Source organism: Phoenix dactylifera, chromosome 18 (assembly GCF_051530095.1).
Source record: "Phoenix dactylifera cultivar Ajwa chromosome 18, Ajwa_hap1_PhDact_Kaust_v1.1, whole genome shotgun sequence".
Classification (NCBI taxonomy): domain Eukaryota; kingdom Viridiplantae; phylum Streptophyta; class Magnoliopsida; order Arecales; family Arecaceae; genus Phoenix; species Phoenix dactylifera.
This window is the reverse complement of record NC_143207.1, coordinates 14,007,922-14,035,416: the sequence shown is the minus strand read 5'-3', so window position 1 is coordinate 14,035,416 and position 27,495 is coordinate 14,007,922. Positions and strand designations below refer to the sequence as shown.

The 27,495-nt window shown below is 42.3% G+C and overlaps 2 protein-coding genes and 1 pseudogene across 8 annotated transcripts in view; 1 reads left to right on the top strand and 2 right to left on the bottom strand.

Annotated features, from left to right (window-relative positions):
• Window positions 1-8,107, top strand: part of LOC103717358 (ketose-bisphosphate aldolase class-II family protein) — a 75,962-nt gene extending 67,855 nt beyond the window's left edge. For 3 of the 5 annotated variants that reach the window (XR_015974729.1, XM_039117701.2, XM_088714433.2), the window contains 5 exons: window positions 475-540; window positions 704-892; window positions 982-1,092; window positions 1,770-1,850; window positions 7,761-8,107. Coding sequence is in view for 3 of the 5 variants with exons in the window: in XM_039117701.2 (XP_038973629.1) it covers window positions 475-540; window positions 704-892; window positions 982-1,092; window positions 1,770-1,850; window positions 7,761-7,943 (630 nt within the window). In the remaining 2 variants the exon portion in view is untranslated. Of the gene's footprint in view, window positions 1-460; window positions 541-703; window positions 893-981; window positions 1,093-1,769; window positions 1,851-2,662; window positions 2,825-7,760 lie in introns of those variants that run through there. The other 2 variants (XR_005507714.2, XM_088714432.2) reach the window with 2 other exon arrangements.
• A 4,819-nt stretch (window positions 8,108-12,926) lies between these two features.
• On the bottom strand, window positions 12,927-14,590 carry LOC103715045 (HMG-Y-related protein A-like). 2 transcript variants are annotated; one of them, XM_039117702.2, is made up of 3 exons: window positions 14,355-14,554; window positions 13,687-14,200; window positions 12,927-13,107 (listed from the first exon to the last, which is right to left on the bottom strand). In XM_039117702.2, the coding sequence occupies exons 1-2, from the start codon at window positions 14,403-14,405 to the stop codon at window positions 13,712-13,714; spliced, it is 540 nt and encodes a 179-aa protein (XP_038973630.1). In that variant the 5' UTR covers window positions 14,406-14,554; the 3' UTR covers window positions 12,927-13,107; window positions 13,687-13,711. The 2 variants fall into 2 exon arrangements, with proteins under 2 accessions (XP_038973630.1, XP_008800773.2); XM_008802551.5 differs by lacking the exon at window positions 12,927-13,107 and having other exon boundaries at window positions 13,554-14,200; window positions 14,355-14,590.
• A 3,947-nt stretch (window positions 14,591-18,537) lies between these two features.
• Window positions 18,538-20,471, bottom strand: LOC103715044 (3-ketoacyl-CoA synthase 6 pseudogene; annotated as a pseudogene). The gene has a single exon (XR_015974730.2). The product of XR_015974730.2 is annotated as a 3-ketoacyl-CoA synthase 6 pseudogene (transcript).
• Between the last annotated feature and the right edge of the window lie 7,024 nt (window positions 20,472-27,495).

Sequence of the window (27,495 nt, the reverse complement as noted above, 5' to 3'; positions counted from 1 at the left end):
CATTAATATATATATTTACAGGCATTTATTTTGAATATAGTTCATTTTAAATGGGATAACTTCAGAGAAATTTTAGAAATTTTCTGTGGGGAAGAGTCAAACAGCAAATAAAAGTGCAAGGTCTGTCATGTTAACTTGATGTGCATTTCCATGTTTGGACTATCATCATCAGGTTAAGTTTTCTTGCTTAACCCATTTACTGCAGATCGAAATGCAAAATATCTAGTTACAGCTCTTTAAGAAACATGTTTTGTTATCCAAAATGTCCATACATTTCTTTGGTATATAATTCTGCCTTATAAGCTACTCTTGTAGCAGTGAGTAGCACAGTATCTTTTCATAATGTTTGAGAACAGCACTTGGTGCCATCACTTCTCTGTGTTTCTACTCAAAAATTATTAAGATGGTGACACTTTTCTTTATTCATCTCATTAAACTTCTATATGGTTTTTATTTACAGCCTTTTTTTGGCAGGTGCCAATTGCTATTCACTTTGATCACGGAAATTCAAAAACTGAGCTGCTTGAAGCTCTTGAGTTGGTATGTATTAGTGAAAGATGGTTCGGTTTCCCTGAAGTTACTCAATACCCTAATAGTAGTGTATAATTTCATCGAATGCGCATCCATGCATCCAACTTTTATTGTGGACAAGTTGATCATTTAGTGTATTGATCAGTGTGCTACTTATCTTTGAATCATACAGGGCTTTGATTCAGTCATGGTTGATGCATCACATATTCCTGTAAAGGAGAATATCTTGTGCACAAAGTACATATCAGTTTTGGCGCACACAAAAGGACTGCTTGTGGAAGCTGAACTCGGGCGGTTGTCAGGCACTGAAGATGACTTGACAGTTGAAGATTATGAAGCCAGATTAACTGATGTCACTCAGGTATATATAACTTCTGCAAAATTGGGCAACTGTTAGATATTAATCTTACTCGGGATTTTTACTATTAGTTTTCACAAATTTGTTTTCAGGCTCAAGAATTTATTGATAAGACAGGCATTGATGCTTTAGCGGTTTGCATAGGAAATGTACATGGAAAATACCCATCTAGTGGTCCCAATTTAAGACTTGACTTGCTAAAGGTAAGATATCTTTATACAAGGTTTTCAGGTTGTTATACATCAAAGCAGACTTCCAATTAGGGCTACTGTACTTTGCACATGCAAGGCACATAAGAAGAAGCATGATGGATGACTTTGAGCTCAATCTAATAAAAGATTTACAAATACATCGTTTTTTTTGTTTTGTTATTGAACTTCTCTTGTTTCTCTCTCAAATAGAGGGACAGCTAAATTAAGATGTGTGCATTCTATTGAAAAGAGTTTGTTTACCAAAATGCCCTTTTTGCATGGTCAAATTCTCAATCCCCTAAGAAGTCATTAAAGGAGAATATCTTGTGCACAAAGTACATATTAGTTTTGGCACACACAAAAGGACTGCTTGTGGAAGCTGAACTCGAGCGTACTACCTGGTACGCCGTACCGGCCCGAACCAGGTAGTATGGGGCGTACCGTACCATACCGGTTCGGTATCCGTACATGGTACGGATGGCGTACCGACATACGGTATGCCAAAAAAATTTCATATTGTACTGCACCGATATTGTGCCAGTTGTGGCACTGGTATGTGTCAACAGTCATGAATCATGTCACCGATGATTGATATTTCATATCGAAGCATGGTCAAAGAATTTTTTTGCAGCTGCTTTTGCCTTTTTTTTCTTTTTCAAATTATTGTTAACTCCTTGATTTTGTTATAGAAACTTCGTGCATTAACTGTTGAGAGAGGAGTAAGTTTGGTTCTGCACGGAGCATCCGGTCTGCCCAAAGAGATTATAAAGGTACTGCTATGTTTTCGAAGGGTTACGTCAGCTTTTTGACAATTTATTTTCAGGTCTTTGAGAGTTTTCAGTTTGCATATATAAGGTGGTACCTTTAATGATATTATATTTTGCAATGCTACAAAAGCCGAAAGCATCTCTACTTCTGTGTTTTATCATCCAAATACTTGTTAAACATATTCGGTCTACTTGTAAGGCTCAATAGGTTATATTCATTTTTAGAAATGTCTCCATGGTAAAAGGATATAGAATTATCTTCGGGGATGATAAACACTGAACTACAAAGGAATAAAATGCCTATTGTACCCTCAATTTGTAACAGGGAAATTCACACTCACTGTCGGCAAATTTTTATTCCATTTCCTCTGTTAGGAAACAAATTAGATTTACATTTAAAGTTTAAACAGTCCATTTAGTTCACTATAGGCTCTCCCGTTAATGTGATAAGATAGCAACATACCAGAACCATCACATTTTGATATGCCTGCAAATGCACACTTCCTCAAACTTAAGTAATTTGTTCCAATAATCATAGTTTTGTCCACGGCAAAGAACTGTCTGGACACTCACCATTCATGTGAAGATATTTTTATACTTATTGATTAATCTGTCTTGGAAGCTGGAATGACAAGATAGTTCATTTCATCCACAATGCAGGATGATTGCACAATATGTGTAAATAGTGCTTTTGTGGTCATCTTAGCAGCATACTAACTGTAAACTTTCCCATTTGGACATAATATACATATTAAAAGTCATGGATAAACATGGAGAATTAGGTTGTCGCAGAGTAATGTGATTTTTGATTGCAGGACTGGGTGTGGAAAGTCAGGTAGTTGCAGAGTGAGGAATAAGAAAGGTAAGGTGATTCTACCACCGAGACATATTGAACAAAGTGATTGAATTCTTGTTGGAGGGAATACATTAATTCTGATTAAGGAATTCAATCTAGACTCTCAACCAACATGAAAGCCACCACAAAAGGAGGTTTATATATGAACAAATCCTTGAATTAGTTGAATATAATCGACAGATACAAATTAAAAGAATGTGTTGGAACTATTATAACCTCTAGATTCTGAGGGCTACAGCCCAACATTGGGTCCTATATAAAGAAGAGAGATCCTACATTAATAAGGTAATTCAGACCTATGATGGACTACTAATACTAAAGGACGCAGCATAATAAGCCCCTCAAATATCAATTTAGGTGACTATTGATTAATAGATGAATAGGGAATCTCAGTCATATATCAACTGTAAAATTTCACCCCTAGAAATCAATATTGTCCTAAAGGTTGGAATTGTTTATTGTTACTCAAGATTCAAACGTAGACCTAAAAAAAGTACTCTGAACCTAATATGAGTACAACAGAATCTTCCTAGATCCAACAACATTGAGTACAACTACAGGGATCTAATTTGAATGGGATCTTTGCTCCTTGTATGCTGCAATGGTCAAACTGTTTTCAACACTGGTTAGTTATGGCCTTTCCCCTTGTCAATCCAAATTATGTAAGAGATGGTGCATGCTGATGAATCTGTACAAGAAAGGATCATCATATTACTTCAAAATTATTGTTCAAACATGGGCTATCTCTTAGTGATTGGAACCTTTACTTTTTAAAACATTGAATCTTTCACAAGCACAACTTCCTGGTTAACCGGTAGTTGAATTTAGCAACCGATTGATCTTCCAATGAATAATTTTGTAATTGTTGACCATCAATATTATGATCTTTGGGTGGCTGATTTTATATTATTTCCTATTGGAGCAATCACTATTGAGTTGTTCATCTTTTTTACCATCTACTTCATATCTGAAGCTTGTGGTATATTTTGACAATGAAACGTGGATATCATGGTATATGTCAGGTAGCATCTTCCCCATGCTATCATACCTAGCATTAACTCTCTTGCATTGCCTTCTCAAGATCTCCTAAACATGTTTCGGTGGTGTCAAATAACCTTGTCTGATACCAGAGATATGGTGCTGTTGCATCTCAATAAAAGTAACTTTGAACATAGAGAGCATATGGAAGATCAATTGCTTCACTGGGATCAAAAACTTCCCAATTACAAAGAGAAGCATCATTTACCTCCTTAAATATCTTTTTTCACTGATTTAACAACATTGCTTTTACATTTATACTTGTATGGATAGCAGTCATGGAAACAAACTCATGATTACCTCCTAGGTAAAGATGTAGTTGTCATACCCTAAAAAGGTGACTAAAGAGTCTTAGACCCTTGAAGCACTCCTAATATCAGAATGCCTTAGTATAATTAGCCTTCAAATAGTAATGTAAGAGACAGAAAAATGAGAAATCCCAATGAGATCTAGATTGTGTCATACACGTGGAAACCAAGACGACCGGTAGATCCTTGAAAGTGATGTTCCTATACAAATCTAGGCACTGCAATAATTCCATAACATAGTCGCTTACCTAGCACTTCTCATGTAAAGTTTACTTACATTCGACAGCTCAAAGAAATCAGAGAACCATTATCTGCAAGTGCAAGATATTCAAGATATAAAGATCACCTTTTAGATGGATTTTGGTATCCTGAAAACATTAAGATTGCAAAATCAGTCGCAATGCCTAATCTTTTGCATTCTCCTTCCTTTTTCACTTTTAACTTCCTGCCTTACCCACATAGATACAGTCAAGATATGCTGAACCGGGCCGAACTGTCCCATACCAAACCGAACTGGCGAGAAACCAGATCAGTTCGGCCCTAAATTTCGAAATCCTCTCCAAATTGCCCTGAACCACTCTAAACTGTCCCGAATCGCTCCGAACCGGGTGGTTCCGAGCAGAACTAGTGCGAACCGCTCTGCTCGGAGCCGAACCGGTGCAAACCGCTCAGCTCGCACTAGTTTGGGCTCCCTACCTCTTTAAAAAGTTTGAATCATGGTCTATTGAACCAGGGTGAACCGGAACTAGTAGCCAACGAGCATGGGTCTCGGTATTGGCTCGGCGGACCTTGGATATAATAGTTAGGCATCTGTATAAGCAGGGCCGGCCTGAGTCCTAGGCGACCGAGGCGGTCGCCTAAGGCCTCGGGCCAATGGAAGGCCTCCGGGAGGCTGACCAAAAGGAAGCAAAGGCCCCATATAAAATGGGAACAGGAGCTGGCTACGATTCTTCCCCCTTGATGGAAGGGAGGTGGAGAGTTTCCCGGCCTGCAGAGAGGCAATTTGGGAAGTTGGGGACAGTAGTTTTGTTTTGGGTGGAGACAGGAGAGAGAGAGAGAGAGGAGGGATTTGGTTGGCTTGATACACGTCTGAAGCCACTCTTATCTTTCATCCCTTCTCTTTTTTGGTTTTGTTCTTGGTTTTCCTTCCCTCACATTACTCCTAATCCAGCTGGGCCATCAGGAAGAAAGATAGGGGGATTGGAGATGGACTTCTTGGAGGGTAGAGAAAGAAAAGGAGGGAGGGGGGGTTGAACGGCTGCTGTGCTGTGATGTTGCAGTGGCTGCTTGGGTACTCACTTGAAGGGGAGATGGTGGGATGGGACTTCTATTAATTAGATGGAGTGAATTTCCCATAATGCCCCTACTTTCTCCCATAGAGAGGTTCCTTTCTGGACAAATTCTTTTCTTTACCTTGACCATGAAGTGCCATGGAATAACCTTTTTTTTTTTTTGGGGTCAAAACGGTATTTCATTTCATATACCTCTAACGTGAATACAACCAGACAAGCATGGTAAACGGTATTTCATAACCTTTTCCTACTCTGCTCTTGCTTGACATGGTAAACGGTACTGCCAAGCATTATCTCAGTTATTTAATCAGTTTTATGGCCCTTCCTTAAGCATAATTACTTTTCCGTGCTTTCATTCAAAACTTATATTAAACTGAAAAGGCTTCTTGTCCATCTTTGTTAGATTCATGTATCTTTGTTGAAATAGTGTACTTGATAGCTATCTATTTTCATATCATTTTTTAAAGTATTTTATACTTATTAAAAAAATTATTATTAAAAAAAAAAGGCTTCATTTATTGGATTCGCCTTAGGCCCCCAAATGTATTGGGCTGCCTCTGTGTACAAGCCCTTATTAAAAGTCATGGATTTAAGTTTCGCTGAGACAAGGGCATCCTGTATGTCCTGTCTGGTTCCTTTGAGATTGTGGGGCATGGGATGGAAACAAGACCCGGATTCTATCATACATGGGATGCCTCACTCGTCCCGTGATGGTCCCACCTAGGACGAGGGCAAAACTGGCAATGCACTACACCATCCCATTGATTTGGGTAACTAGAAGCTCCCAATCCTAAAGGAACAACGAGGCTGCAAGCAAAAACACATACCTTACTCCCCTCGGACCTCACATGATTCCCGATAGTTTTTTATTGTTTAATTAATTCAGAATCGAGTGGTATGTGATGGCTTTGCCACTTTGAGACTCCCGATCCCTGAGTGAAACTAGGGAAGTGCATTCCTCAACCTTATTTGTGTCGCCCATCACTTTTTTTAAGTGGTACCAGGTCCCAGACTTGATGTGGGCTATCTCATTGCTACCTCTTTTGAAGTGTCGTGGGCTCTGATGTCCATCATCCTAGCGGCTAGCACTAAACCGAGAAAAAAGAGAGGGGTGAAGGAATAGGAAGGGAAGAAGAGTTGCATGATTCGGGAATTTGATCAGTATGGTTCGTTGTTCAACGCTAGGAAGCTCTTAGTCAAGTTGAGCTCTTTTTGCCATTAATTTGGCCAAGAATAAAGAAAAACATGGAGAACCATGCCTTTTTCTTTGCACGGACTGTGTTATGTTGTAGGGTGAGGATGACGCTACAAGTCTATAAATTTTATTTTTCCAATGTATATTCTATTTTTTATAAAATCATAATGTTTTTAAGAAAAAGGAAAGTCTATATATGGTCTACCTTGATTTAGAAAATGCTTATGATAGGTGTAAAGAAAAGTAATTTTGTAGGCTCTAAGAAGGAACGGCATATATAAATAGTATCTTGAAATAATGAAGGACATAAATGCTGAGGCATTGACAAGTATTAGAAGTTACTGCAGTACAACAAATGTATTTCTTGTTACTATAGGCTTGCATCAAGGGTTAGCACTCTGTTTTTTTTTTTTTTTTTGCTTGTATTTCTTGTCACACGCACAGAGTATGATTCGTTGGTCAACACTAGGAAGCTCTTAGTCAAGTTGAACTCTTCTTGCCATTAATTTGGCCAAGAATAAAGAAAAACATGGGAAACCATGTCCTTTTTCTTTTGCATGAGTTGTGTCATGTTGTAGGATTAGGATGAAGCTACAAGTTTCTATTTTTTTTCAATGTATATTCTATTTTTTATACATTATTTGGGCGTTGCAATGCATGAGGCTCCTACCACTACGAGATCTAGGGACTGCCAGATACACAGCTTTACCCCCACGTGCGGAGAGGTTGTTTTCGTGTTTCAAATCCATGACACCTAGGTCATAATGGAGCAAAATAACTATTGAACCAAAGTCTGCCCTCTTATTTATAAACTATTTGGATCATTTATTATGGGAATTGGTTCATTCCTGTCTGCATACAGAATTGGGTCGATCAAATCTACATCTTTATCAAGTTATTGGATAGATAACTCTTACCAATTCGAGACAAACAGATCAAACTCAGTTCAGATCCATATAAAGTCCTGATCTATCGACAGACCTAGGGAGCATCAGTGGTTGGTTCCTTTTATCAGCCCTTGAGTATTTTAAATCACCGTGTGAGCAACTTGATGCAATCTTTGTATATATATTTCCCAGTCCTCAGGACTCCGTATATTTTCTTGCATTTCTACTCTGTAAGTAAAATAAATATTGGGTCAAAAGACAAAAAAAATGGTTAAACAACGAAAGAAAAGATGTGAATGCCTGAAATACTACTAATATTTCTTAGCTTTTTGGACAGGAATGCATAGCATTAGGTGTAAGAAAGTTCAACGTGAACACAGAAGTCCGGAGTTCCTACTTGGAGTCTCTCCAGAAGCCCCACAAAGACTTGGTTCATGTGATGGCGTCTGCAAAGGAGGCAATGCAAGCTGTGATTGCAGAGAAGATGCATCTCTTCGGTTCGGCAGGAAAGGCATGGTAATAATCACAAGTTTATAGCTGATTGCAGAGAAGAGCTCATTCCTCTTCCCTATATCTGTCATTTATGTTTAAAACCTTGTATTGACTGCTAGACTTGGTGCATATGCCTTCAAACATGGCATTGTCTCCTTACCATTAAAAAAAATCTTGCCAAATTGTTATTTATTGTTCTTTTTATTGACCCTTTGATCTGCATTTTAATAGATTGTTCCTGCCGGGCTTGGCTCAACCAATGCTAGCCACAAAGTTACATTAAACATACAAATTATAATAAAATAAAAATAAAAAAATAAATAGTAGTTGTTCATGGATTAAAGCATTGCCAAAATACAACTATACTCGTGTTTGTCTGGAAATGTTTGAAAAATATATGGCCCTTCAGTGCAGACGGCCTTCATGATCTTCAGCTTGCTGAAGAAAATCACTGAGCTAATGTCCTGCATTCAATCATTTGGTGTCGCAGCCATTGAGTGAATTCGTAACCACTCTTCTGAGAAGAGCTGTAACTGGAGCTTTCCTCATGAAACTTTCAATCAGGCAAGCTTTTCAGTTGGGTTATGCTGACATTTCATCTCCATGCAGTTTTGGTCTCCAAATGCAACAAAAGACCGGTTTGCAGCAATGGAGGTTATAAACAATATGCTTCATAATTACCCAAAAAAAAAAAACAAAATGCTCCATGGCCTCTACACCACTGATCTATGGTTATATTGCCTCTCAGGTGTGTTGGTGAAGTGAGAGATACTCTTCTCAATATCTTTCACCATATGTACCAACAAAAGAATCTTTAAGTAGGAGGAATGGATCATGTTCACCTAAAGAGAGAACTAAATTAATCCAGATAGGAGTCGATAGTTTAATCAAGTAAACAATCCACTCCTAAAGAATATTCAACCATCTCGCACCCAAAGTGACCACAGAAATGCTTTAATGTTAGACTTTAAATACCATGTTCTTTTTTTCTACCAAAAAAAAAAATACCATGTTCTTTGACAGACATATGCAGCAGAACATCATTACCAGTCCTTTCCACCTTTTATAACTATTAATCAGAACAACTGAATGATTGGCGATGACAATGTGGCTGCACTCCCATCTTCATCAACCTACTAAAAATCATATTCCAAATTCACAGAACATAGAATTCAGATTCAGGGGACTTGTCCTGGATGCATGTTAATTATTGTGCATAGGATTCATATGAGACTTCTTTTGAAAATAAACAAAAAAACTCTAAACATTTTCTCTACTTGAATAAGCCGACATTAGAAAACAATGGATGTACTTCTGAGTGGTCTCTGATATGTTTTTATTAGATACTAGAATTACCGATGTTTTGCATCTTTTGTACAAAAGGGTCCACCTTCTTTCGCACGAAACCACCGTTCGATCACCCACCGCATAGATATGTTCGATCACCCACCATATAGATCTCAAAGCAATCCAAACTTTATCATTCACTCATTCATCCTTTAGCACAGCTCTCAAAGTGAGCAGCTGATGAACAGTAGATTTGTTTGAAGGAAGGTGAATCATTCTTTCACACGAAAGATACACCCCTAACCCTTTCTCAAACAGCTCTTAGAATGAAAAATTCAAATACAATATGTCAAATAGAATATTCAATAAAATACATGGAATGTCATACAAAAACATCATTGAACTAAATGCAAAATCATTTAGAACTACCTTTTCAACTTTAGAAAGACTTTATAGTTCGCAGCTTCTAGAGAAACCATATATTTGCAAGAATAACCATCACAATTCTCATATCTGATATAGCAAGAAATACTTCAAAACTCAAAAAGATAAAATAAAATATTTACAAATTTGTAAAAATAAATATAGAATTATATTTCCAGTATAAATTATAAAATGGCACTTCAATTAAATGATTGCTTCCAAATATGTTTGAAATTTTAATGAGAACCATGGCCTTCTAGAATATATAAGAAATACTGCAATTTTGTGCAAGTGGACATTGCAAGAAGCAATATCAAGGTATCAGCATTGTCAAGTTTCCCCATTATACAATCATCAACAGTTGCCCTTCATATGCTCACTAAACATCTTCTGTTCCACAAAGATCCTCATATGATACTCAATCATCTCCTCCATCACATAGATGCATTGCTATTTATTTTAGACAATACATAGTTACTACCAGTTTCACAAAGCTTTTGACCCAAGTCACCATCCAAAAAAGGATGAAAATCCCCTTGTCCTTGACTGAAATATGACAAGGTTAACAAAAGCCCCTAGGCCCACCACACACTTCAAGGTTCCCAACTTCCAATTGATCAAAAGAGGGTACCAAGGTTGTAAATCTCAACTTGGGTTTCAGCCCCTAGAAAGAATTCTGATTTCAACAATTTTGGCTATTTCAGTAATTTCTTTCCTAGTTTTAGAAAAACAATCATATAAGAAAGTTATTTTACATTATTTTACTATGTTTTGAGTTATCAGGATCATACTGTGGGTAGTTATGGACCAAAATTAAATTACATAGATGCTTAACATGTTATGCTAAGCTTTTCACTCACTATAAAATGTACTGTGTTTTCCTACACTTCTCCCTGACTTCTATAATTTTCATACACTTTTCTCTATTTTTTGTAAATTTTCCATACACTAATTTTTGCATCCTGCTAAACTTCTCTCTATACATATCACAATTTATTTCATTTTAACAAACCATTTAAGTAAAGAAAAATTGATCCAAATATATTTATTTCATTTTATTTTTATAACTCATCTAAGCAAGAACTATGCATCTAAGCATTATTTCATCCTATTTCATTTTCATAACTCATCTAGCAAAGAAAACCTACCCAAAATATATTTTATTATTTTATTCAAAAACTTGTTCAAACAGAAAAAAATATAAACAATTATTATTTGAGATTTGAGTAATCCATCCAAGCAAGAAAAAAATCATCTAAATAAGAAATATTTTATTCATTATTTTAGATGCAGCTTATGCATCATCTAGTTAAATAATTGCAATCATAGATAAATATGTGATCGAATAGTACTAATAAACTTTAAAAAGAGCTAACTATATTTAGATAATAGTAGTTTCCATTATTTTTTGGCCAAAATTCCCGAAGCCACACAAAATCGACCAAAACAGATAGAAAGTAACCAAGATTGATCAAACACAAAAGTTTCAACCAGTTCCAAATTAATCTTTGGCTGGAATAAACCAGATTCAGCCAAAAAAGAGGTCAATTCTTGCTCTTTATCATGCCAATAAATCAATAACATAGGCCACATGAAATAATATATCACGCACAAAACTAGCTAATCCTACAAATACAAACCTTCAATCGGAACCCAAACAAAATCAAGCCAGGCTCAACATGCAAACTTCTTGGTGTAGAAATTTGGAAATTTAGAATCCAAGAAAGCATCCAAATTAATCCCAATCCACAAAATGATCTAAAAAGAATACAGTGCTAAAGTGGCACAAAGAATCACAACCAGAATTCAGAAAGAAATGAAACCTTAGGAGCAATCTCCTCATATTCAAGGCTATCTTTTGTTGAACAAAGTGGGCACAAAAAACATGTAAGTTAGAACCTCTTTCTGAAATTTGGAATAAAAAAAAAGTCCAGGAACTCATGCAACTGACCTACGGTACATACTTCCCACTCTCAAGGCATGACTTACAATATATACTTCCCACATTCACTTACCACTTTCGAGGCATGAGTTAACTTGTTTTGATATAACATCCATAAGATCAGCATTCCAATGTTTTGACTTCTTTAATACAATTTTATATTTACATTCAAATAGAACAAACCCTGTTAAAAAAAAATTATACGACTGGGAGTGATCGAGCAAGTTTGATTATGGTTGATCATAACTGAGCATTTCATTATCATGGTTCTAAATTGTAAACCTTTTGTTACACCTATTTCCAGAACAACAAGTCAATTTAAGGAACTCACATCCGAAAATTTTTCACGGCTTTCAACTTATGTAACCAGTTGTTTTCATTCAAGAGCTTGCTTGCGCAACTTTTGGGAGGCAAACTCAACAAAAAAAAAATGAAAGAATAAGGAGCCTGTGCCTACTGGAGTCTGGAGACATCATTAAATAAGATTAAAAAAAGAAAGATATGAACTATGTCTACTGAAGACATCATTAAATAAGATTAAAAAAAGAAAGAAACGAACTATGTATCACCTTTCTCTCAGCACAGCCAGTAAATATGGACATAAGTTGGTTGCATAGAAATGAAATTTACTAGATTGTACGCTACCCATACAAAAAAAAAAAAAAAAAAACCTGAACACTTAAGCCACTAATCTTCATAGTTAAGATTAGAAGGTTCAATCAAACAAGGTCTAACAAGCATAAAACAAACAAAGGAAACCAAAGCCATCACAACTAGGATGAACAATTTGAAACATCAAACACGACCCACAAAATTTAAGCTTCAACCATCGACATCCTGCTCAAACGATCTACTAAATTGTTCGTGTTTGGAAAGCTTCAACCATCGACATCCTGCTCAAACGATCTACTAAATTGTTCGTGTTTGGATCAAGATAAAATTCCATTCCGAAAATCCTGTCTGGTTATATCTAACTCAAACCAACCAGTTACCTTCATTAAAGAACAAATGCCCAAACAAGTTCTCAGCAAATCAACTTAAGACCACAAGTTTGACAATTCAACACTGAAGAAAATAAGAAAAAAGTTACAGCATTAAAAAAAAGGGCATATATAGCTATACAACATTGAAGACAGCCTTATATGAAATTTCATGCAACAACCATGAACATCTAAAAGAATGTCGGATATAAGCTCCATATAATGCACCATAGTTAAGAGTGAATCTCTAGTCTCATGATGCATGAAGTAGTCCTTTAGACTACAATACGCATTATCCCAACATAGAGTGAATAATGAGTACATAAAGTGCAAAAATTAGAAGCTACATTGGAGATGATGCTAAGGCAACACAAGGACATTATCACAAAGCAACTGGCAATCCATCATTTAATTGAATTCGTCCATCACTGATGTTACGCTATTGAACAATGTAAGGCCTGAAAATAAATTTTGGAGCACCTATTGCTTTTACTCCAGCTCAGCCTCAAGATGATGTCCCTTTTTCAAGAACTCATCAAGAAGTACCATGAACAAGTCTCCTGAAATGAAACAACAAGGGGAAAAAAAATTAATCTTCACACCTGCAATCAATTCTTACATGCAAGACCAGCTCTCAAGTTCTACCATTTTTCTCTCGAAACAATCACTAAAATTACTACAGACATCACAGAAAGAGATCATGGATCATTAAAACAACTACAGACACCAATATACCAGCAGGCAGGCAAAGTTACCGCACCATCCTATTAGTTTCTATCATCAGAAGAATAATATGAAATTTTTTTACAATAAGCATCCCATTTTATCATTATTTTTCTCAACACCCATAGCACAATTATTTGGAAAATATTATTATAGAAAAATTGAAATCTTGGACACAGTAAAAAGAAGAGATTAGAAATCGCGATAACCACCATTAATTCAGTCAGTCATTTTCAATAACACGGTCAACGAGTGCAGCTACCACAACGTACATACAAATTACAAACACAACAGCTGAGTCCATCCATCCATCCATCCATTCATTCTAAGAACCCCACAGCAGCAATTAGAGAGAAAAGAAAAAGAAACAGCGAACAACAACAAGAACAGGTTTAGAGCTCTCATCAGCGGTCGACCTCCCCTGAGACTGATTGATTCAAGTCAGGCCTCGTCGTTCGCCGCCACGGGCTTGGGCTTCGGGGGCCGGCCTCGGCCCCTCTTCGCCGGAGCGCCATCGGAAGCCGGAGCCGCCGCGGCGGAGACGGCAGGCCGGGCTTTCTTGGGCGGGCGGCCGCGGGCCCTGGGGAGGCCTTTGTTGACCTTGGCGACCGCGGCAGCGAGGGGGTCCTTGGGCTTGGGGGGCCGGCCGCGGGGGCGGGGAGGGGGGAGGACGGCGTCCGGGGGGACGACGGGCTTGGGCTTGGGGGGCCGGCCGCGGCCCCGCTTGGGGGGCGCTTCGGGCCCAGGCTTCAAGTAGTTGTTCTTGACGAGGAGGAGCTCGCCGCTCTCCTTCATCCGGGCCAGGTGGGCCGTCAGCAGCGACGAGTGCGACTGCGGCAGCTCCCCGTACGACGACTCGATGTACTTCGATATCGCCGACTTGTTCGACCCCTCCTTCTCGTTCAAAGCCTCGATCGCTGCAAGTATCATCTACAGTCCACACCCAACCGATCAACCAAAAACTCCCAAAAAAATCCAAATTTTTTTCCAGACTAACTAAGGATTAACAGAATGAAACATTCACACCTAAGATTTCGAGAATATTTTTTGTTTTTTATGTTTCTTTGAGTGTGTAGGGACGTACCTCAGGATAAGGAGGGAGATTGGGAGGCTTGCAAACTTCCTCGGTAGCCATGGTGGGCGAGCGCAGAGGGTACGCTCTGGGGTTGGGGTGTCTACTAAAAAGAAAAGAAAAAGGGTTTGGAAGAAGGAAAAGAGTGTAATAATAATTTAAAAAAATAAAAGCCAAAAAAAAAAAGGGAGAGAGAGAGAGAGGAAGGAGACGATAAGAGAAGGGGAAGGAAGGGAGGGGAGCGCTTGTTCAGGGGTGGGGATGGACGGATGAGATGTGGGGAGGAGGTCGAGATCGGAGCGTGCTGAGTGGTGGAGGAGACATGACACGGATCGCCGAAGTGGATGGGATGAGCAGTTGCCATTCGTTTTGTTTTCTCTTTGTCGACCCTTATCATTGCTGGTATGTTATTATTATAATAACTTGGTAAACAAATGCCACCGAACTTTAAGGGATTAACTTCAAATGCCACCAGCGTCTTACAAAGCGCCGACTTACCCAGACCAGTTTTTTTTTTTTTTTTTTGATTTATACAATTTTAGTAGGAACATAAAAAAAATTAAAATGCAGTACCTCCAGAAACGCTTTAGAGAGCTCCTTCTTTCCGACCCATAAAGCATCTTCTGATTGGCTACATATGAGGCTATCCAGTCCGAAGTCCTATTAGCCTTTCTATATATATATATATATATATGTAGATTGGACAACCACGCCACCACTAGACCCAGCTAGGCCAATATATTCAGTTAATTTGCAGCACTTTTTCTAAAATATTATTCAACAATATAAATAATGTCGATTATACGCCCGGTCCAATACTGGAATGAAAATTTTGAGGATGAAAAAATACTTATTATATTGGTGATCAATGAAAAGCATGCTAAAGTGTAAGTGCTAGTTATTATCACTATTTGCATGGCAAACTATTAGACATGGTGATTTAAATGATAATTGTCATGATGCTTGTTCACGGCCATCATACTATTGAGTATTGACAATTAATAAATAGTATTATTATTTATTGCTATTCGTATGGTAAAATATTGAAATATCCCCCCTCAAACAAGCAAGTGGAAGTGGGGAGTGATAGCATAATTATTTATAACTCAGGTGGCAATATGGGCATTAAATATGGCCCTTGGTAGCTTGTAGCTGTACTAAAGTACGTCATCTTTCAAAATTCAAATTCGAATCGAACGAGTGGCCAATTGGCTGGTTTTGCTTTGGCTGGCGATCACCTCACCTCCGTTTACTCTTTTATTTATTTCCGTGTTCGAGTCGAGGCTTCTCTTCCGGGTTCTTTTTATTTATTTATTTATTTTAATTAGGGCTCCCACCCAATAGGTATGAATATAGCTCATAAAATCAAAAAAAAAGAAGAGAATATATAAGAAACGAGACTGGGATCGAAAAGAGCTCCAGACTCTTAGGGCTCGTTTGGTTCGCGGGAAGCATTTTGCTTCCTAGGAATATGATTCCTGGGAAACAAATTCCTAGGAAGAGGATGCCTAGGAAAGTACTTTTGGCATGTTTGGTTGACCATGGGAAAGTGACAAATTTCCAAGGTGCTTATGTTTGGTTGGCCATCTACTTTCCTAGGAAAGTTATATATAATTCCTATTATGCCCTTAATAAAAATTAAGTTTTTAATGCCTCTTTAATGCTTCTTTAATGCTGAAGGGACTTTTTGGGAAAAAGTAAAAATGGAGTGATTCCCGCCTCATGGGAAAGTAACTTTCCCATGTTTCTCATGGGAAAGACTTTCCCATGAAATGTGGGAATCACATTCCCATGGGAATACTACTTTCCCTTCTCTCTCCTTTGAAAACTCCAACCAAACAAGAGGCATCTCATTACTTTTCCGTTGACCACACTTTCCCCCCTTCTTTTCCCGCGAACCAAACGAGCCCTTAGGATCGAGTTTGAGGCAGTTTCTCACCCCAGCACCGGGCTATTAGAGAACTCAAGCTAGGCTTACCTATGCTTAGGTTTGGGCCAGCCCGAACATCGAGCTCACATTTTTGCCCTTTTTTTTTTTTGCTAAAATCGGAAGTATCATAACAAACGTCTATGAATACAGCCAAGAGAATCAAAATACAAAACATCGTGAAGAGCACTAGGTAACTCTGCCTCACCCACCTATTGGTGTCCCTCCGAATGGTCGGCAACAAAGGAATCCACCCAATCGGCCGCCCCATTATCCTTCTGGTAGACATGCTTTGCGTGAATCGAGCTCACATTTTTGCTTTGGCCCAATCTCAAAGTGCCCATCCCAGACCCGCCCATCAAGCCCAAAATCCTCTTCCAACTACGTACTATTATCTTAGCCAAACAATATAATTGGTTTATTAACTGTACCATAATTATTATTTTATTATAATATATGATTAGTTAATATAATTGATATATAATATATAGTCGAGCTATTTTTCAATTTTTTCAGGGTTGGCCTGATTTTTAAATCGTGTCTACCTTTCGGTCCAGACCCGTCCCAGGGTGTTCAGGCCCAAGCCCACTAAATCTCGAGCTGGGCTGGCCAGACCGTGCTTTTCTCCAGGGACTTTGTTCTTCAATCATTGTTCACCAAAATAGGACAAAATCTAGCTTCAAAGTATGAGGATGGGCCTTGTCTCTGGGCCAGTTGATGTAAGACGTCAGGATAAGCATGCGGAAACAAGAAGGCTGTTAAGCTTCGGCTACTGAAGCGTTGGATTAAGGATGCATGGGAGTAAAAAACAACTTGATATACAAATAAAAAACTTGAATAAAATTTTTAATAATGCAAAACTAAAACAATAATTTTATATTCTAACAATAATTATGGAAACAAAGAAAATAAAAAAATAGCTGAAAACTAGTTCAAAATATGCTCTACCCCCCACCCAATTTTTTTTTATAAAAAAGATAAAGTCTTTTCCTTCCCTTTTTTTTAATGAAAACAAATGACACTGTGGATTATAAACACCAGGCGTTTCCTCGGGCTGCAGCTGTGTACAGGTGGCGGCTTTCGAAGAGAACATGTGGCACATCCAATGGCGGTAACACGTAGCCGGCCCGCACACCGCATGGCAGGGTGCTCATCAGGCCCATCGAATGTTTAAACAAAAAAATATTTTTTGTTTGATTGAAGTTCTTAAATGAGAGAGATAAAAAAATAAGATTCTTATAAAAATAAAATTTTTATATTTTTTAGAAAAAAACTTAGGGGTTGGGTCAAACTGAATTATGAGTAATTCTAACCCAATCCAATATAATTTCTTATTCAGGTCCTAATGTTGGATCTAGACCTAACCCAATAAAAAATCGAATCGGATTCAATGGCCACAATTTTTAACCCATCGGGTCATTCGAGTCGGGTCGGGTCCATGTACAACTTGATCCCAACATCAAAAATTCGGATTTGGGTCGTGTCCGATTCGAGTCCAAGTAGGGATATAAGCCAGTACTCTAAGCACCAGCTAGGTGGCCGGGCCTGGACCCTTACGGCCCACAGGCCCAAATGGTTTAGCGGGTTTGGGCGGATCGGGTCGTAGGATTGGAAATCCAAAACTGTCCAAATTTAAAACGGAACGAGTCGATTCGGGTTCAAATTCAGAAAGCCCAAATCTTGTCATAAAAATGGAGCGGCCCAATTTTAGAATCCAACCCGGCCCTACTACTTTTAAACTGGTCGAATCGGGTCTAATCGGGTCGGGTTAAGTCGGGTCATGGGCCAATCCGACTTATTTGCAGCCTTACCTATGACGAACATAGAAAAGCTATTTTTTTCACAGGTTGGAATTGGAATTTTTTTTAAAAAAACTATCATTAAGCTATCAAAATTCATAGACAAGCTTTTTTTTTTTTTTTTTTTTTAATCGAGGGACACAATAGATAGGTGATGTAATTTTTCTACAAAAGTAGATGTTAAGCCTAACAAAAGCCGTTCTAAAATATGTCACTTTTTTTTTTTTGCCAAAACTATTTTTAAAACATTATTTTTTTCAAAAATTAATTGATTAAAAAATATTTTGATGTACTAACTCTGTATTTCTGTCCCTGCATCCATCATATTTATTATTTGGTATCAACTATCAAGACAACGCAAGGTTCAAGCTGAAGCAGATATACGCCTTTCTTTTCTCTCATACAAACTGCGTGACATGACATATAGAATAGTACAATACCTGAAAAAGACAGTCAAAATAGAAGCACATTTTGCATTAAAGTGGCAATGTCTTTAGTATAATTTATTTCATACAGATTGATCATTCATATGGCAGTGAAGTCACATACACCCTTTGGAATTCCTTAATTTCTTCTAGAACCTGTATGAATTAAACTACTCCAAGTATTACGTAACTTAAACAAATGAAGTACGATACTACCATGCATGCAATAAGAAAGGTATATCGAAATAACTTGCATCACAACTTCTACTATTTATTGGACGAAATCATTGCAATCGAAGCCTCTCCCTACCCCACACCGCATCATCATTCACCAACCACACCACAATCCACTCCATTCCATAATTAAATCTAATCCAAACCTTATTGTAGAGGGCAGGGCGGAGGTAAATTTCTAGTGTTGCAGGTCCCTCTCCGCCACTTGCACCGGGTATTGGTCGATGCAGTCGGCCCACGCCTCCTCCTCCTCCCTCCCCACCGACCGGCGGCAGCGCCAAACAGCGCTGTTGCACTTGAACCCACTCCCCAGCCCGATCTGCCACACCCTGTCTCCTTTCCTCATCCTCCCCTTCGCCTCCACGTAGCCGAGCTCGTACCACGGCGAGCTCGACGAGGTGTTCCCGAATCGGTGCAGCGTCATCCTCGACGCCTCCGTCTGCTCCTCGCTCAGCCTGAGTTTCGTCCCCATGTCCAGGATCACCGCCTTCCCCCCAGCATGTATGCAGAAGTGATCGAAGGCCTTCCTGAAGTCCGGCACGTACGGCCGCCACTTCGGGTTGGCGAACCGCCGCCCGAGCGTGTTAAGGAAGAACAGAACCTGTTCGGAGAGCGGCAGCACGAGCGGACCGAGCGCCGCGATGTTGGCCTTCAATGCGGCCCCGGCGATCGCCGTGAGATCCCTGGACAGCGACACCCCGATCTTCTTCTCGGCGTCCTCCTCCTGGTAGACGCACCGGTATGCCCGGTCGTCGGCTCCATGGTGCGTGCGCACCACGTGGAGGAGCTCATACTTTGCCTTCCGTTTCTCCTGGCGCTTGTTGGAGAGAAGCACGGCCGCGCCGCCCATGCGGAAGAGGCAGTTGGCCAACAGCATCGACCGCCGGTTCCCGGTGTACCATTGCTCGGTGATGATCTCCGTCGTCACGACGAGCGCGTTGGAGTTGGCGTGTACCAGCAGCTCGTCGCGTGCAAGATCGATCGAGATGATCCCCGCGCTGCATCCCATGCCGGAGAGGTTGAAGCTCCGGATGTTGCCTCGCATCTTGTACTTGTTCACGATCATCGCCGAGAGGGAGGGGGTCGGCGAGAAGAGGCTGCAGTTCACGACGAGTATGTCAATATCTCTGGGCTTGACCTTGGTCTTCCGGAAGAGCGAATCGACGACGGAGAAGAGGACCAGCTCGGACTCCTCCCTCGACTTGGCCATGGTGGGGGTAAAGGGGATGACATGGTGGGCTGGGGGGAGGGAGGTATCTTCGCCGAGACCCGACCGCTCGAGGATCTTGCGTTGGAACTCGATGCTCGAGGGCTCGAAGACCTCGTTCTTCGTCGAGTGATTCATGAACTTGGAGAAGGGGAACCGGCATGATGCCGGTGGCTTGTAGCATGCGAAGTCTACGAGATATATGGGGCGGGGCCTTGACATGAAGTATACGGTAGCCAAGACGATGAAGGCAAGCCAGAAGAAGAGAAGATAGAAGGCATCAAAGGCCTGGAATGAAGTCCAGAGCTTTTGAACCTCGTCAGGACCAAGACCAAGCACCTCGATGAGGGCGGCCATAAGACTAGACACGAGTGAAATAGCAAGGAAATTATTGAACAAGCAGTGGCAGCAAAGCTTGAAGTACTCGGCTATGGACATGGCTGTGGTGGTGGTTGGTGCAAATAGCTAGATGAAAGAAGGTCTAAGAGTTCCTTAGCTAGTAACTGGCGAGGGAATGCGAGTAGAAGGAGTGAAGGATTTAAAGGCTTAATTTCTTCTTAAACAAGCCATAAGCTGGCGGCCGAATATCTTACGAGTTGATTGTTTAATTTGGTTAGGTCTCCTGTAATCCCGGTCTTGCAAACCGACAAACGTGTGGCTCCAAGCAAGCTAAGCGGGTTGGCTCTGGGATAACCCGCGTATGAGGAATTGGACTTTTTAAAGGGGGAGCAGGTCGGACAGCAACATACTGCGAGTTGGTCCTATTTACATGTGCATGCCTTTGGTGAAAGGTCATTTGCTTGACCCGGTCATCTCCAGCAAATCGCAACGTACATTCTTTTAATAAGGAATAGCTTTCATAAGCATGAGTAAACACATTGAGTTCTTTGCAGCTTCACAAATCATATACGGCGAGAAGATTAATCACGAAACTGGCCCGTCACCAGCACCAAGCCAAGGCCTTCGTACTCTTGGAGCAATCCTATACCTAGCCACACCTATATTATTTTAAGGCCTCGTCTGGAATCCGGACGGTCTAATCGAGAATAAGATAGTCAAACATGGTAGTGTTTAGCTTATGCCAAGTTTAGTGTATGTAAATCTTATTTGCTGTTTAGAAAAATAGAAGATTATCCTATATAATAATTGCAGTTATCCTGCATGCTTGAGTGTTTGGCTGCAGACAAGAAATAATAGAATACCGTTTGCAGGTTATTTAGGTGTAAGAATGGCATTTTTGGAAATTGGACAAGTGTATCTATCCTTCCAGTCTCCATTATTCTAAAATCATTGAATGGGTGAATGTATTTGGCTAATTTTGCAAGATGATAAATTATTTTAAAATTATTAATTATAGTTAAAATATAGCAATATATCAAATTATATTATTTAATTTTGAGTAATATCTATATAGCGGATTAAAATATGAGATAAACTATGCTTCTTTCTAGATGAGAGAGTACCTACTCTTCTCTAGAAATCAATAATAGGGCATCTAGATTGGAGTTTTATACTGCTAATGATGACCTTTACCACCAAAAATGATTAAAAATCAAAAATCACATATTTTGCTAGTCTCTAATCTACACATGCTAAAATACATGATAAAATATTTAAATTGAAAATCTATCTTATTGGTCATAATCTACGCATGCTAAAATGTGCATGCGTAGATTGACAATAAATAGATTTTAATTCTTAGATCATAATGAAATATGGTTTCATATCATTTAGCCCATTCATTTCTGCATCCACTTGATACATAGAATAGAGATCACCAAAATACGTGACTTTTGGTTTATAGGAACTTCTAATGATATATATAACAATAAATATATGGATCTTGAATTTGAATGTCCTATTCATAATTCTCAAATTGAAAGATTATATACCCTCTCCTTTTGAGAGAAGCATAGTTCATGTCATATAATGCTAAAACATGTTATAAAACATCTTTGACAAAGGATGACATACTACTATTATAATTTATTGTAATAGACGATGAATTGTTTTTACTATTACCTTAATGATGCCTGTTGGGGGGAAAAGCAGATCGCCCCAAAAACGCATGAACACATCGCCGGCACGTGACGAAAGCGCCCAACCTGAGGGTGTCCAACCTGGAGGCGCCTGACCTGAGGGCGTCCGACTTGGGGGCGTCCGACCTGGCGCCCGACCTGGAGGCGTCTGATTTGAGGGCGTCTGACTTGGGGGCGTTCGACCTGGCGTCCGACCTGGAGGCGTCCAACTTCAAGATGCCCAACTGGAAGCTCGACCTCAGGGCCCTCGACCTGGCGCCCGACCAGGCGCTCAACTCCGAGACGCCCGACCTGAGCACCCGACCTCAGCATCCTCGACCTCGGAAGTCCGATCTCGCTATCCACCTGCAGCGGTCACATCCTTCTGCAGCTCGATCAAGGACCATGCCCTGCTACTGCTGTCAACAATTAATGCGCATGGCCTCTGCTGATCTCCGGCTTACTCAACAATCAATGCGCGTGCTATCTACGGATCTCAAGCCCTCCACGGCAAGCAGCTGACCCGTTCGGCTACATCCGATCAGCCACGACGACTCATTGGCTCCGGTCTGATCTCCTACGGCAATGCATTAATTCACACGATCGTGCATTAATTCTTACGACATGCTCAATCATGACGGTAATCCGTTCGCCCCGTCACATCACAGGTAATCTTGTACCTCTCTATAAAAGAAAAACTCCTCCATCTTAGAAAGGGTTGGACTCTGAAACTCCGAGATATATTTTCTCTCCCTCCATACACTTGCCCCCTCTGACTTAAGCATCGGAGGGCCGGCGCCGGAAACCCCCGGCCACCGGCTTTTTGCAGGTCCCCTGGAGGACGCCGCTCGCCGACGGACCGCCACCCGCCGTCTCATGCCAGAGCTCTTCCTTCTCAGCCACTGGTCGCCCCTGGGTCCAATTTCCAGCAACAGTTGGCGCTAGAGGAAGGGCCCGAGTTGCGGCCATGAAATTAAGAAGCAAAGGAGCCTCCAACGTCTCCCGACGTCCCCCACCAAGCTCTGGACACTCTGTTCAGAACTCACCGCCAAGACCTCCGGCGGACCCAGTCCCCAAGTCCAGCCGGAACAGTTCAACATTCTGGTGCAACAAGTTCAAGCCTTGGCCACGGGGTCCAAGGCTTGCAATGTGTGGAGCCCTTGCCACCTCCGCAAGTCCAGGTCCAATCAGTACTCCCCCCAGACAGACTGGCACCCGAAGGCCAAAACCTCCATGACTCCTCGAGGGCCAACAACGAGGAACGATGCTGCTGCCAAGGTTCAACCCGAGCGTCTCCCTGGAGAGAGCCGCCAGGGAGGGGCCTAGGCAATGGGCCGTAGCTATCGGAAGCTGAGTCAGCCCGGGATAGCTCGCACTAGAGTAGACTACCGTGGCGATCCCTCAGGGTGGGGAACTCGACAGAAAAATCGAGAAGCTCGAGCGCCAGATTAAGGCGCTCCACAGAAAGAAGGCAAGGTGCGAGGGTGACTTTGAGTTTACCACTAAGTTCCCCTTTTTTCGCCAGATCGAGAATGAGCCAGTCCCACCGATGTTCAAAATGCCCCAAGTGGAGCCCTACAATGGAATTACCGACCCTCTCGACCATTTGGAGAGTTACTGAGCCCTCATGGCATTGCAAGGGTCCTCGGAGGCTGTGCTCTGCAAGGCCTTCCTAGCGACTCTTCGGAGAATGGCCCGGCTCTGGTTCTCTGGACTGAAGCCGAGCACAGTATCCTCTTTTGAGCAGCTCGGCAGGCAGTTCGCCTCCAACTTCGTTGCCAGCCGATGTCAGCGGCAGACGTCGGACTCCCTCCTTGACATCAAGCAAAAGGAGAGAGAGAGAGTCTCTCAAAGACTACCTCGACTGTTTCACCGCTGCAACCTGAGAGATCCGCGAGCTCGACCAGTCGATAGCCATGTCAGTACTTAAGACTGGGGCTCGATCCTACAGGTTCTTCTTCTCTATTAAGAAGAGCTTCCCCGCCGACTTCACGGAGATGTTGGTCCAAGCTCGGAAGTATGCGAAGGCCGAAGAGGCTATCGCCTCCAGGCGGGGCGCGACCGAGCAGACCTCATTCTCACCAGCTCGGATGGGCTCTACGTTTCGAGTTCCCCGCCTCGAACAATGTGGCAGAATACGGGACGCTCATTGCCGGGCTCAAACTGGCAAAGGAGCTGAAAGTGGAGGACCTAAAGGTCTTCAGTGACTTCCAACTAGTCGTGAGCCAGATTTTGAAAGACTTCGAAGCCAGAGAGTCATCGATGCAGAGATATCTTCAAAAGGTGTGAGACCTCACGTCCACCTTGGGCTCCTTCAACATCCAGCATATTTCCAGAATAGAGAACCTAAGGGCAGACCAACTGTCGAAGTTGGCGACTTTCCGCATGAGCGAGCTCCTAAAGACGACGGTACTCGAATACCTCCAAACACCCAGCATTGAGGAGCCCGAGCCAACCCTTTGCATCGAGGCCGAGCCGAGTTGGATGGACGAACTCATCAACTATCTGCAGAATGAAATCCTCCCTGATGACGAGTTCGAGGTCCGCCGAATCAGGCGTCAAGCCTCTCGGTACATGTTATATGAAGGCAAGCTCTACCGCAGGTCGTTCACCTCTCCCCTCCTCAGATGCCTCCGCCCGTCAGAGGCAGATTATACTATGCGAGAGGTTCATGAAGGGATCTGCGAGAACCATTTGGGAGGCCGAGCATTGGCCCACAAAATCCTACGCCAGGGATACTACTGGCTCACACTTCAGAAGGATGCAACGGACTTCGTTCGAAGGTGCGATCGGTGTCAGCGGAATGCCAACATTCAACGCCGACCTTCGGCTCCGCTGACCTCGATCGTTGCCCCCTGGCCATTTGCCCAATGAGAAATTGACATCCTGGGACCATTCCCCCTGGCCACCGGATAGAGGAAATTTTTGGTTGTCTCCATCGATTACTTCACCAAATGGGTCGAAGCCGAACCAGTGGCCCGAATTTTCGAGAAGAAGATGTGGAATTTTGTCTGAAAGTCAATAATCTATAGATTTGGACTCCCCCGCATCCTTATATCTGACAACGGCCGTCAGTTTGACAACGCCCATTTCAGAAAATTCTGTTCCGAGCTCGGCATCGACCACCGTTTCACCTCGGTCATCCATCCACAGATAAATGGAGAAACCGAGGTGACGAATCACACCATTCTGCAAAAGCTCAAGGCTAGGCTCGACCGATCCAAGGGGCAATGGGTCGAAGACCTATATAATGTTCTCTGGGCTTACAGGACCACGTTCCGACTGCCCACCGGCGAGACCCCCTTCAATCTGGCGTATGGAATAGAAGCTGTCATCTCCTTGAAAATCGGACTCCCCTCACCAAGGGTAGAGCACTACGATGCAAGCTCCAACTCTTCTCAGCTCAGGAACAATTTGGACCTCGTTGAAGAGGCAAGGAAAGCCGCGCAAGTTCGCATGGCGAGGTACCAATAGAAGACGGCACAATACTACAATTCCAGAGTAAAGGCCAAGTTTTTCAAAGTTGGAGATCTCGTCCTCAGGAGAACTGAAGTTTCTCAGCCTACTGAGCAGGGGAAGCTTGCCCCAAATTGGGAAGGACCCTACCGGATCGTGCGAGTCCAGCGGCCCGGAGCATACAAGTTGGAGTCTCTCGAAGGGACCCTCATTCCACGAGCTGGAATTCCGAAAACCTTCGGATGTATTACCAGTAAAGCCCCCAGAGGTCCTCAATGATTGGAAACACAACTCTCGCCCCCTTCTTATGATAATTCGTTTACAGCTCACCCTTAATTATTCCATGCTCTTCCTGATATTGGGACGCTTGTGAACTTCAGGAAAACTGTCATGCCCCAGCCAAGTCTAGAACACCTCGCCACATCAACATCAAGCTCGATCTCGATCTCCCTCAAAGACCCCGACCAAGATCGGGATGCCCCGTTGTTCGACAGTGAGCCCAAGCTCCCTCGACCTTGAAAAGCGTCACCAGGTCGACAGCGAGCCCAAGCTCCCTCGACCTCGTGCTCGATCCTCCGATTGAGATCGAAATGCCCCGCCGAGTCGACAGTGAGCCCAAGCTCTCTCGACCTCGTGCTCGATTCCCCGACTAAGGTCGGGATGCCCCGATTGAGTCGACAGTAAGCCCAAGCTCCCTCGGCCTCGGAAAGACATTCAACAACGGGGTAGTATCTATGCGGACCCCCAAGGCCTTCAACGATGGGGTAGTACCTACGCGGACCTCCGAGACCTTCAACGATGGGGTAGTACCTACGCGGACGGCCGCAGCGCACGACAACGGGGTAGTACCCATGCGGACCCCCACAGCGCGCGACGATGACGATGGAGTAGTACCTACGTGGACCCCCCGTAGTGCACGACCTAGGGGTAGTACCTACGCGGACCCCCTGGTGTGCAGGCACGCCCAAAACGGACTACAGGGCAAAGAGCACCGCTGAAAGCCAACTTCAGAGCGGAGTCTCTTACCTCAACATGAGATGCCCGATTCCGATGGTGCGAGAGGTATATCCGACCCAGGGGTAGTACCTACGCGGACCCCCTGGTGTGCAGGCACGCCCAGAACGGACTACAGGCCAAAGAGCACCGCTAAAAGCCAACTTCAGAGTGGAGTCGCTTACCTCAACATGAGATGCCCGACTCCGATGGTGCGAGAGGTATATCTGACCCAAGGGTAGGACCTATGCGGACCCCCTGGTGTGCAGGCGCGCCCAAAACGGATTACAAGCCAAAGAGCACTACTGAAAGCCAACTTCAGAGCGAGATCGCTTACCTCAACATGAGATGCCCGACTCCGATGCTGCGAGAGGTATATCCCACCCAGCACCTACATCATTGTGCTTACCTGTTTATATTATAGGACGATCAACGAAACTCCGACTAAGACCGGGATGCTCTCCTGAATTGATCACGAGCCGAGGTTCCCTCGACCTCGCACGTAATCTCCTGATCGAGTGCGAGAAGCTCCTCACTGTCAATCTCCGGCTCAATCTTGCTCCGGACCCCCTGGACGAGGGCTTTGCCGAGTCCGAACGTCGACTCAAGCCGAGACAGCCTGTAACGGCGACCTCGAGCTCCGCCCGATGATGCTCTAGCCAAGCTCCGAGGTGCCAAGCCATTCACCATAAGACCTAATCCTACCTGCTGGTGCGCCAACCAAGTTCGAGATCGAAAGCATGGAAGCTCCAACGATATTCCGACCTCGACCTATGTTATCTTCGGAGTCCGAGCTCAAAGCTTCGGCAATCTGGAAGCCGAGCCCAAGAACTTGGCGAAATTTTTTCAGAAGATAAGCCTAAAGGCCTAGTGGAACTTCTTCGGAGTTCGAGCTCAAAGCTTCGGCAATCTGGAAGCCGAGCCCAAGGACTTCGCGAAATTTTTCTAGAAGACAAACCTAAAGGCCTAGCGGGACTTCTTCAGAGCCCAAGCTCAAAGACTTAGCGAGTTTTCCTAAAGTCTAAGCCTAAAGCCTCAACATGATCCTGTTTAGAGATAAGCCTAACAACTTGGCGAATTCTACCGAAATCTAA

Excerpts from the sequence above, each read along its gene's own strand:
- LOC103715045 (XM_008802551.5), bottom strand. The coding sequence starts at position 14,405 with ATGGCTACCGAGGAAGTTTGCAAGCCTCCCAATCTCCCTCCTTATCCT. Across the intron at positions 14,201-14,354 it reads ATCTCCCTCCTTATCCTGAG|ATGATACTTGCAGCGATCGA; the intron begins GTACGTCCCTAC and ends TGTGGACTGTAG.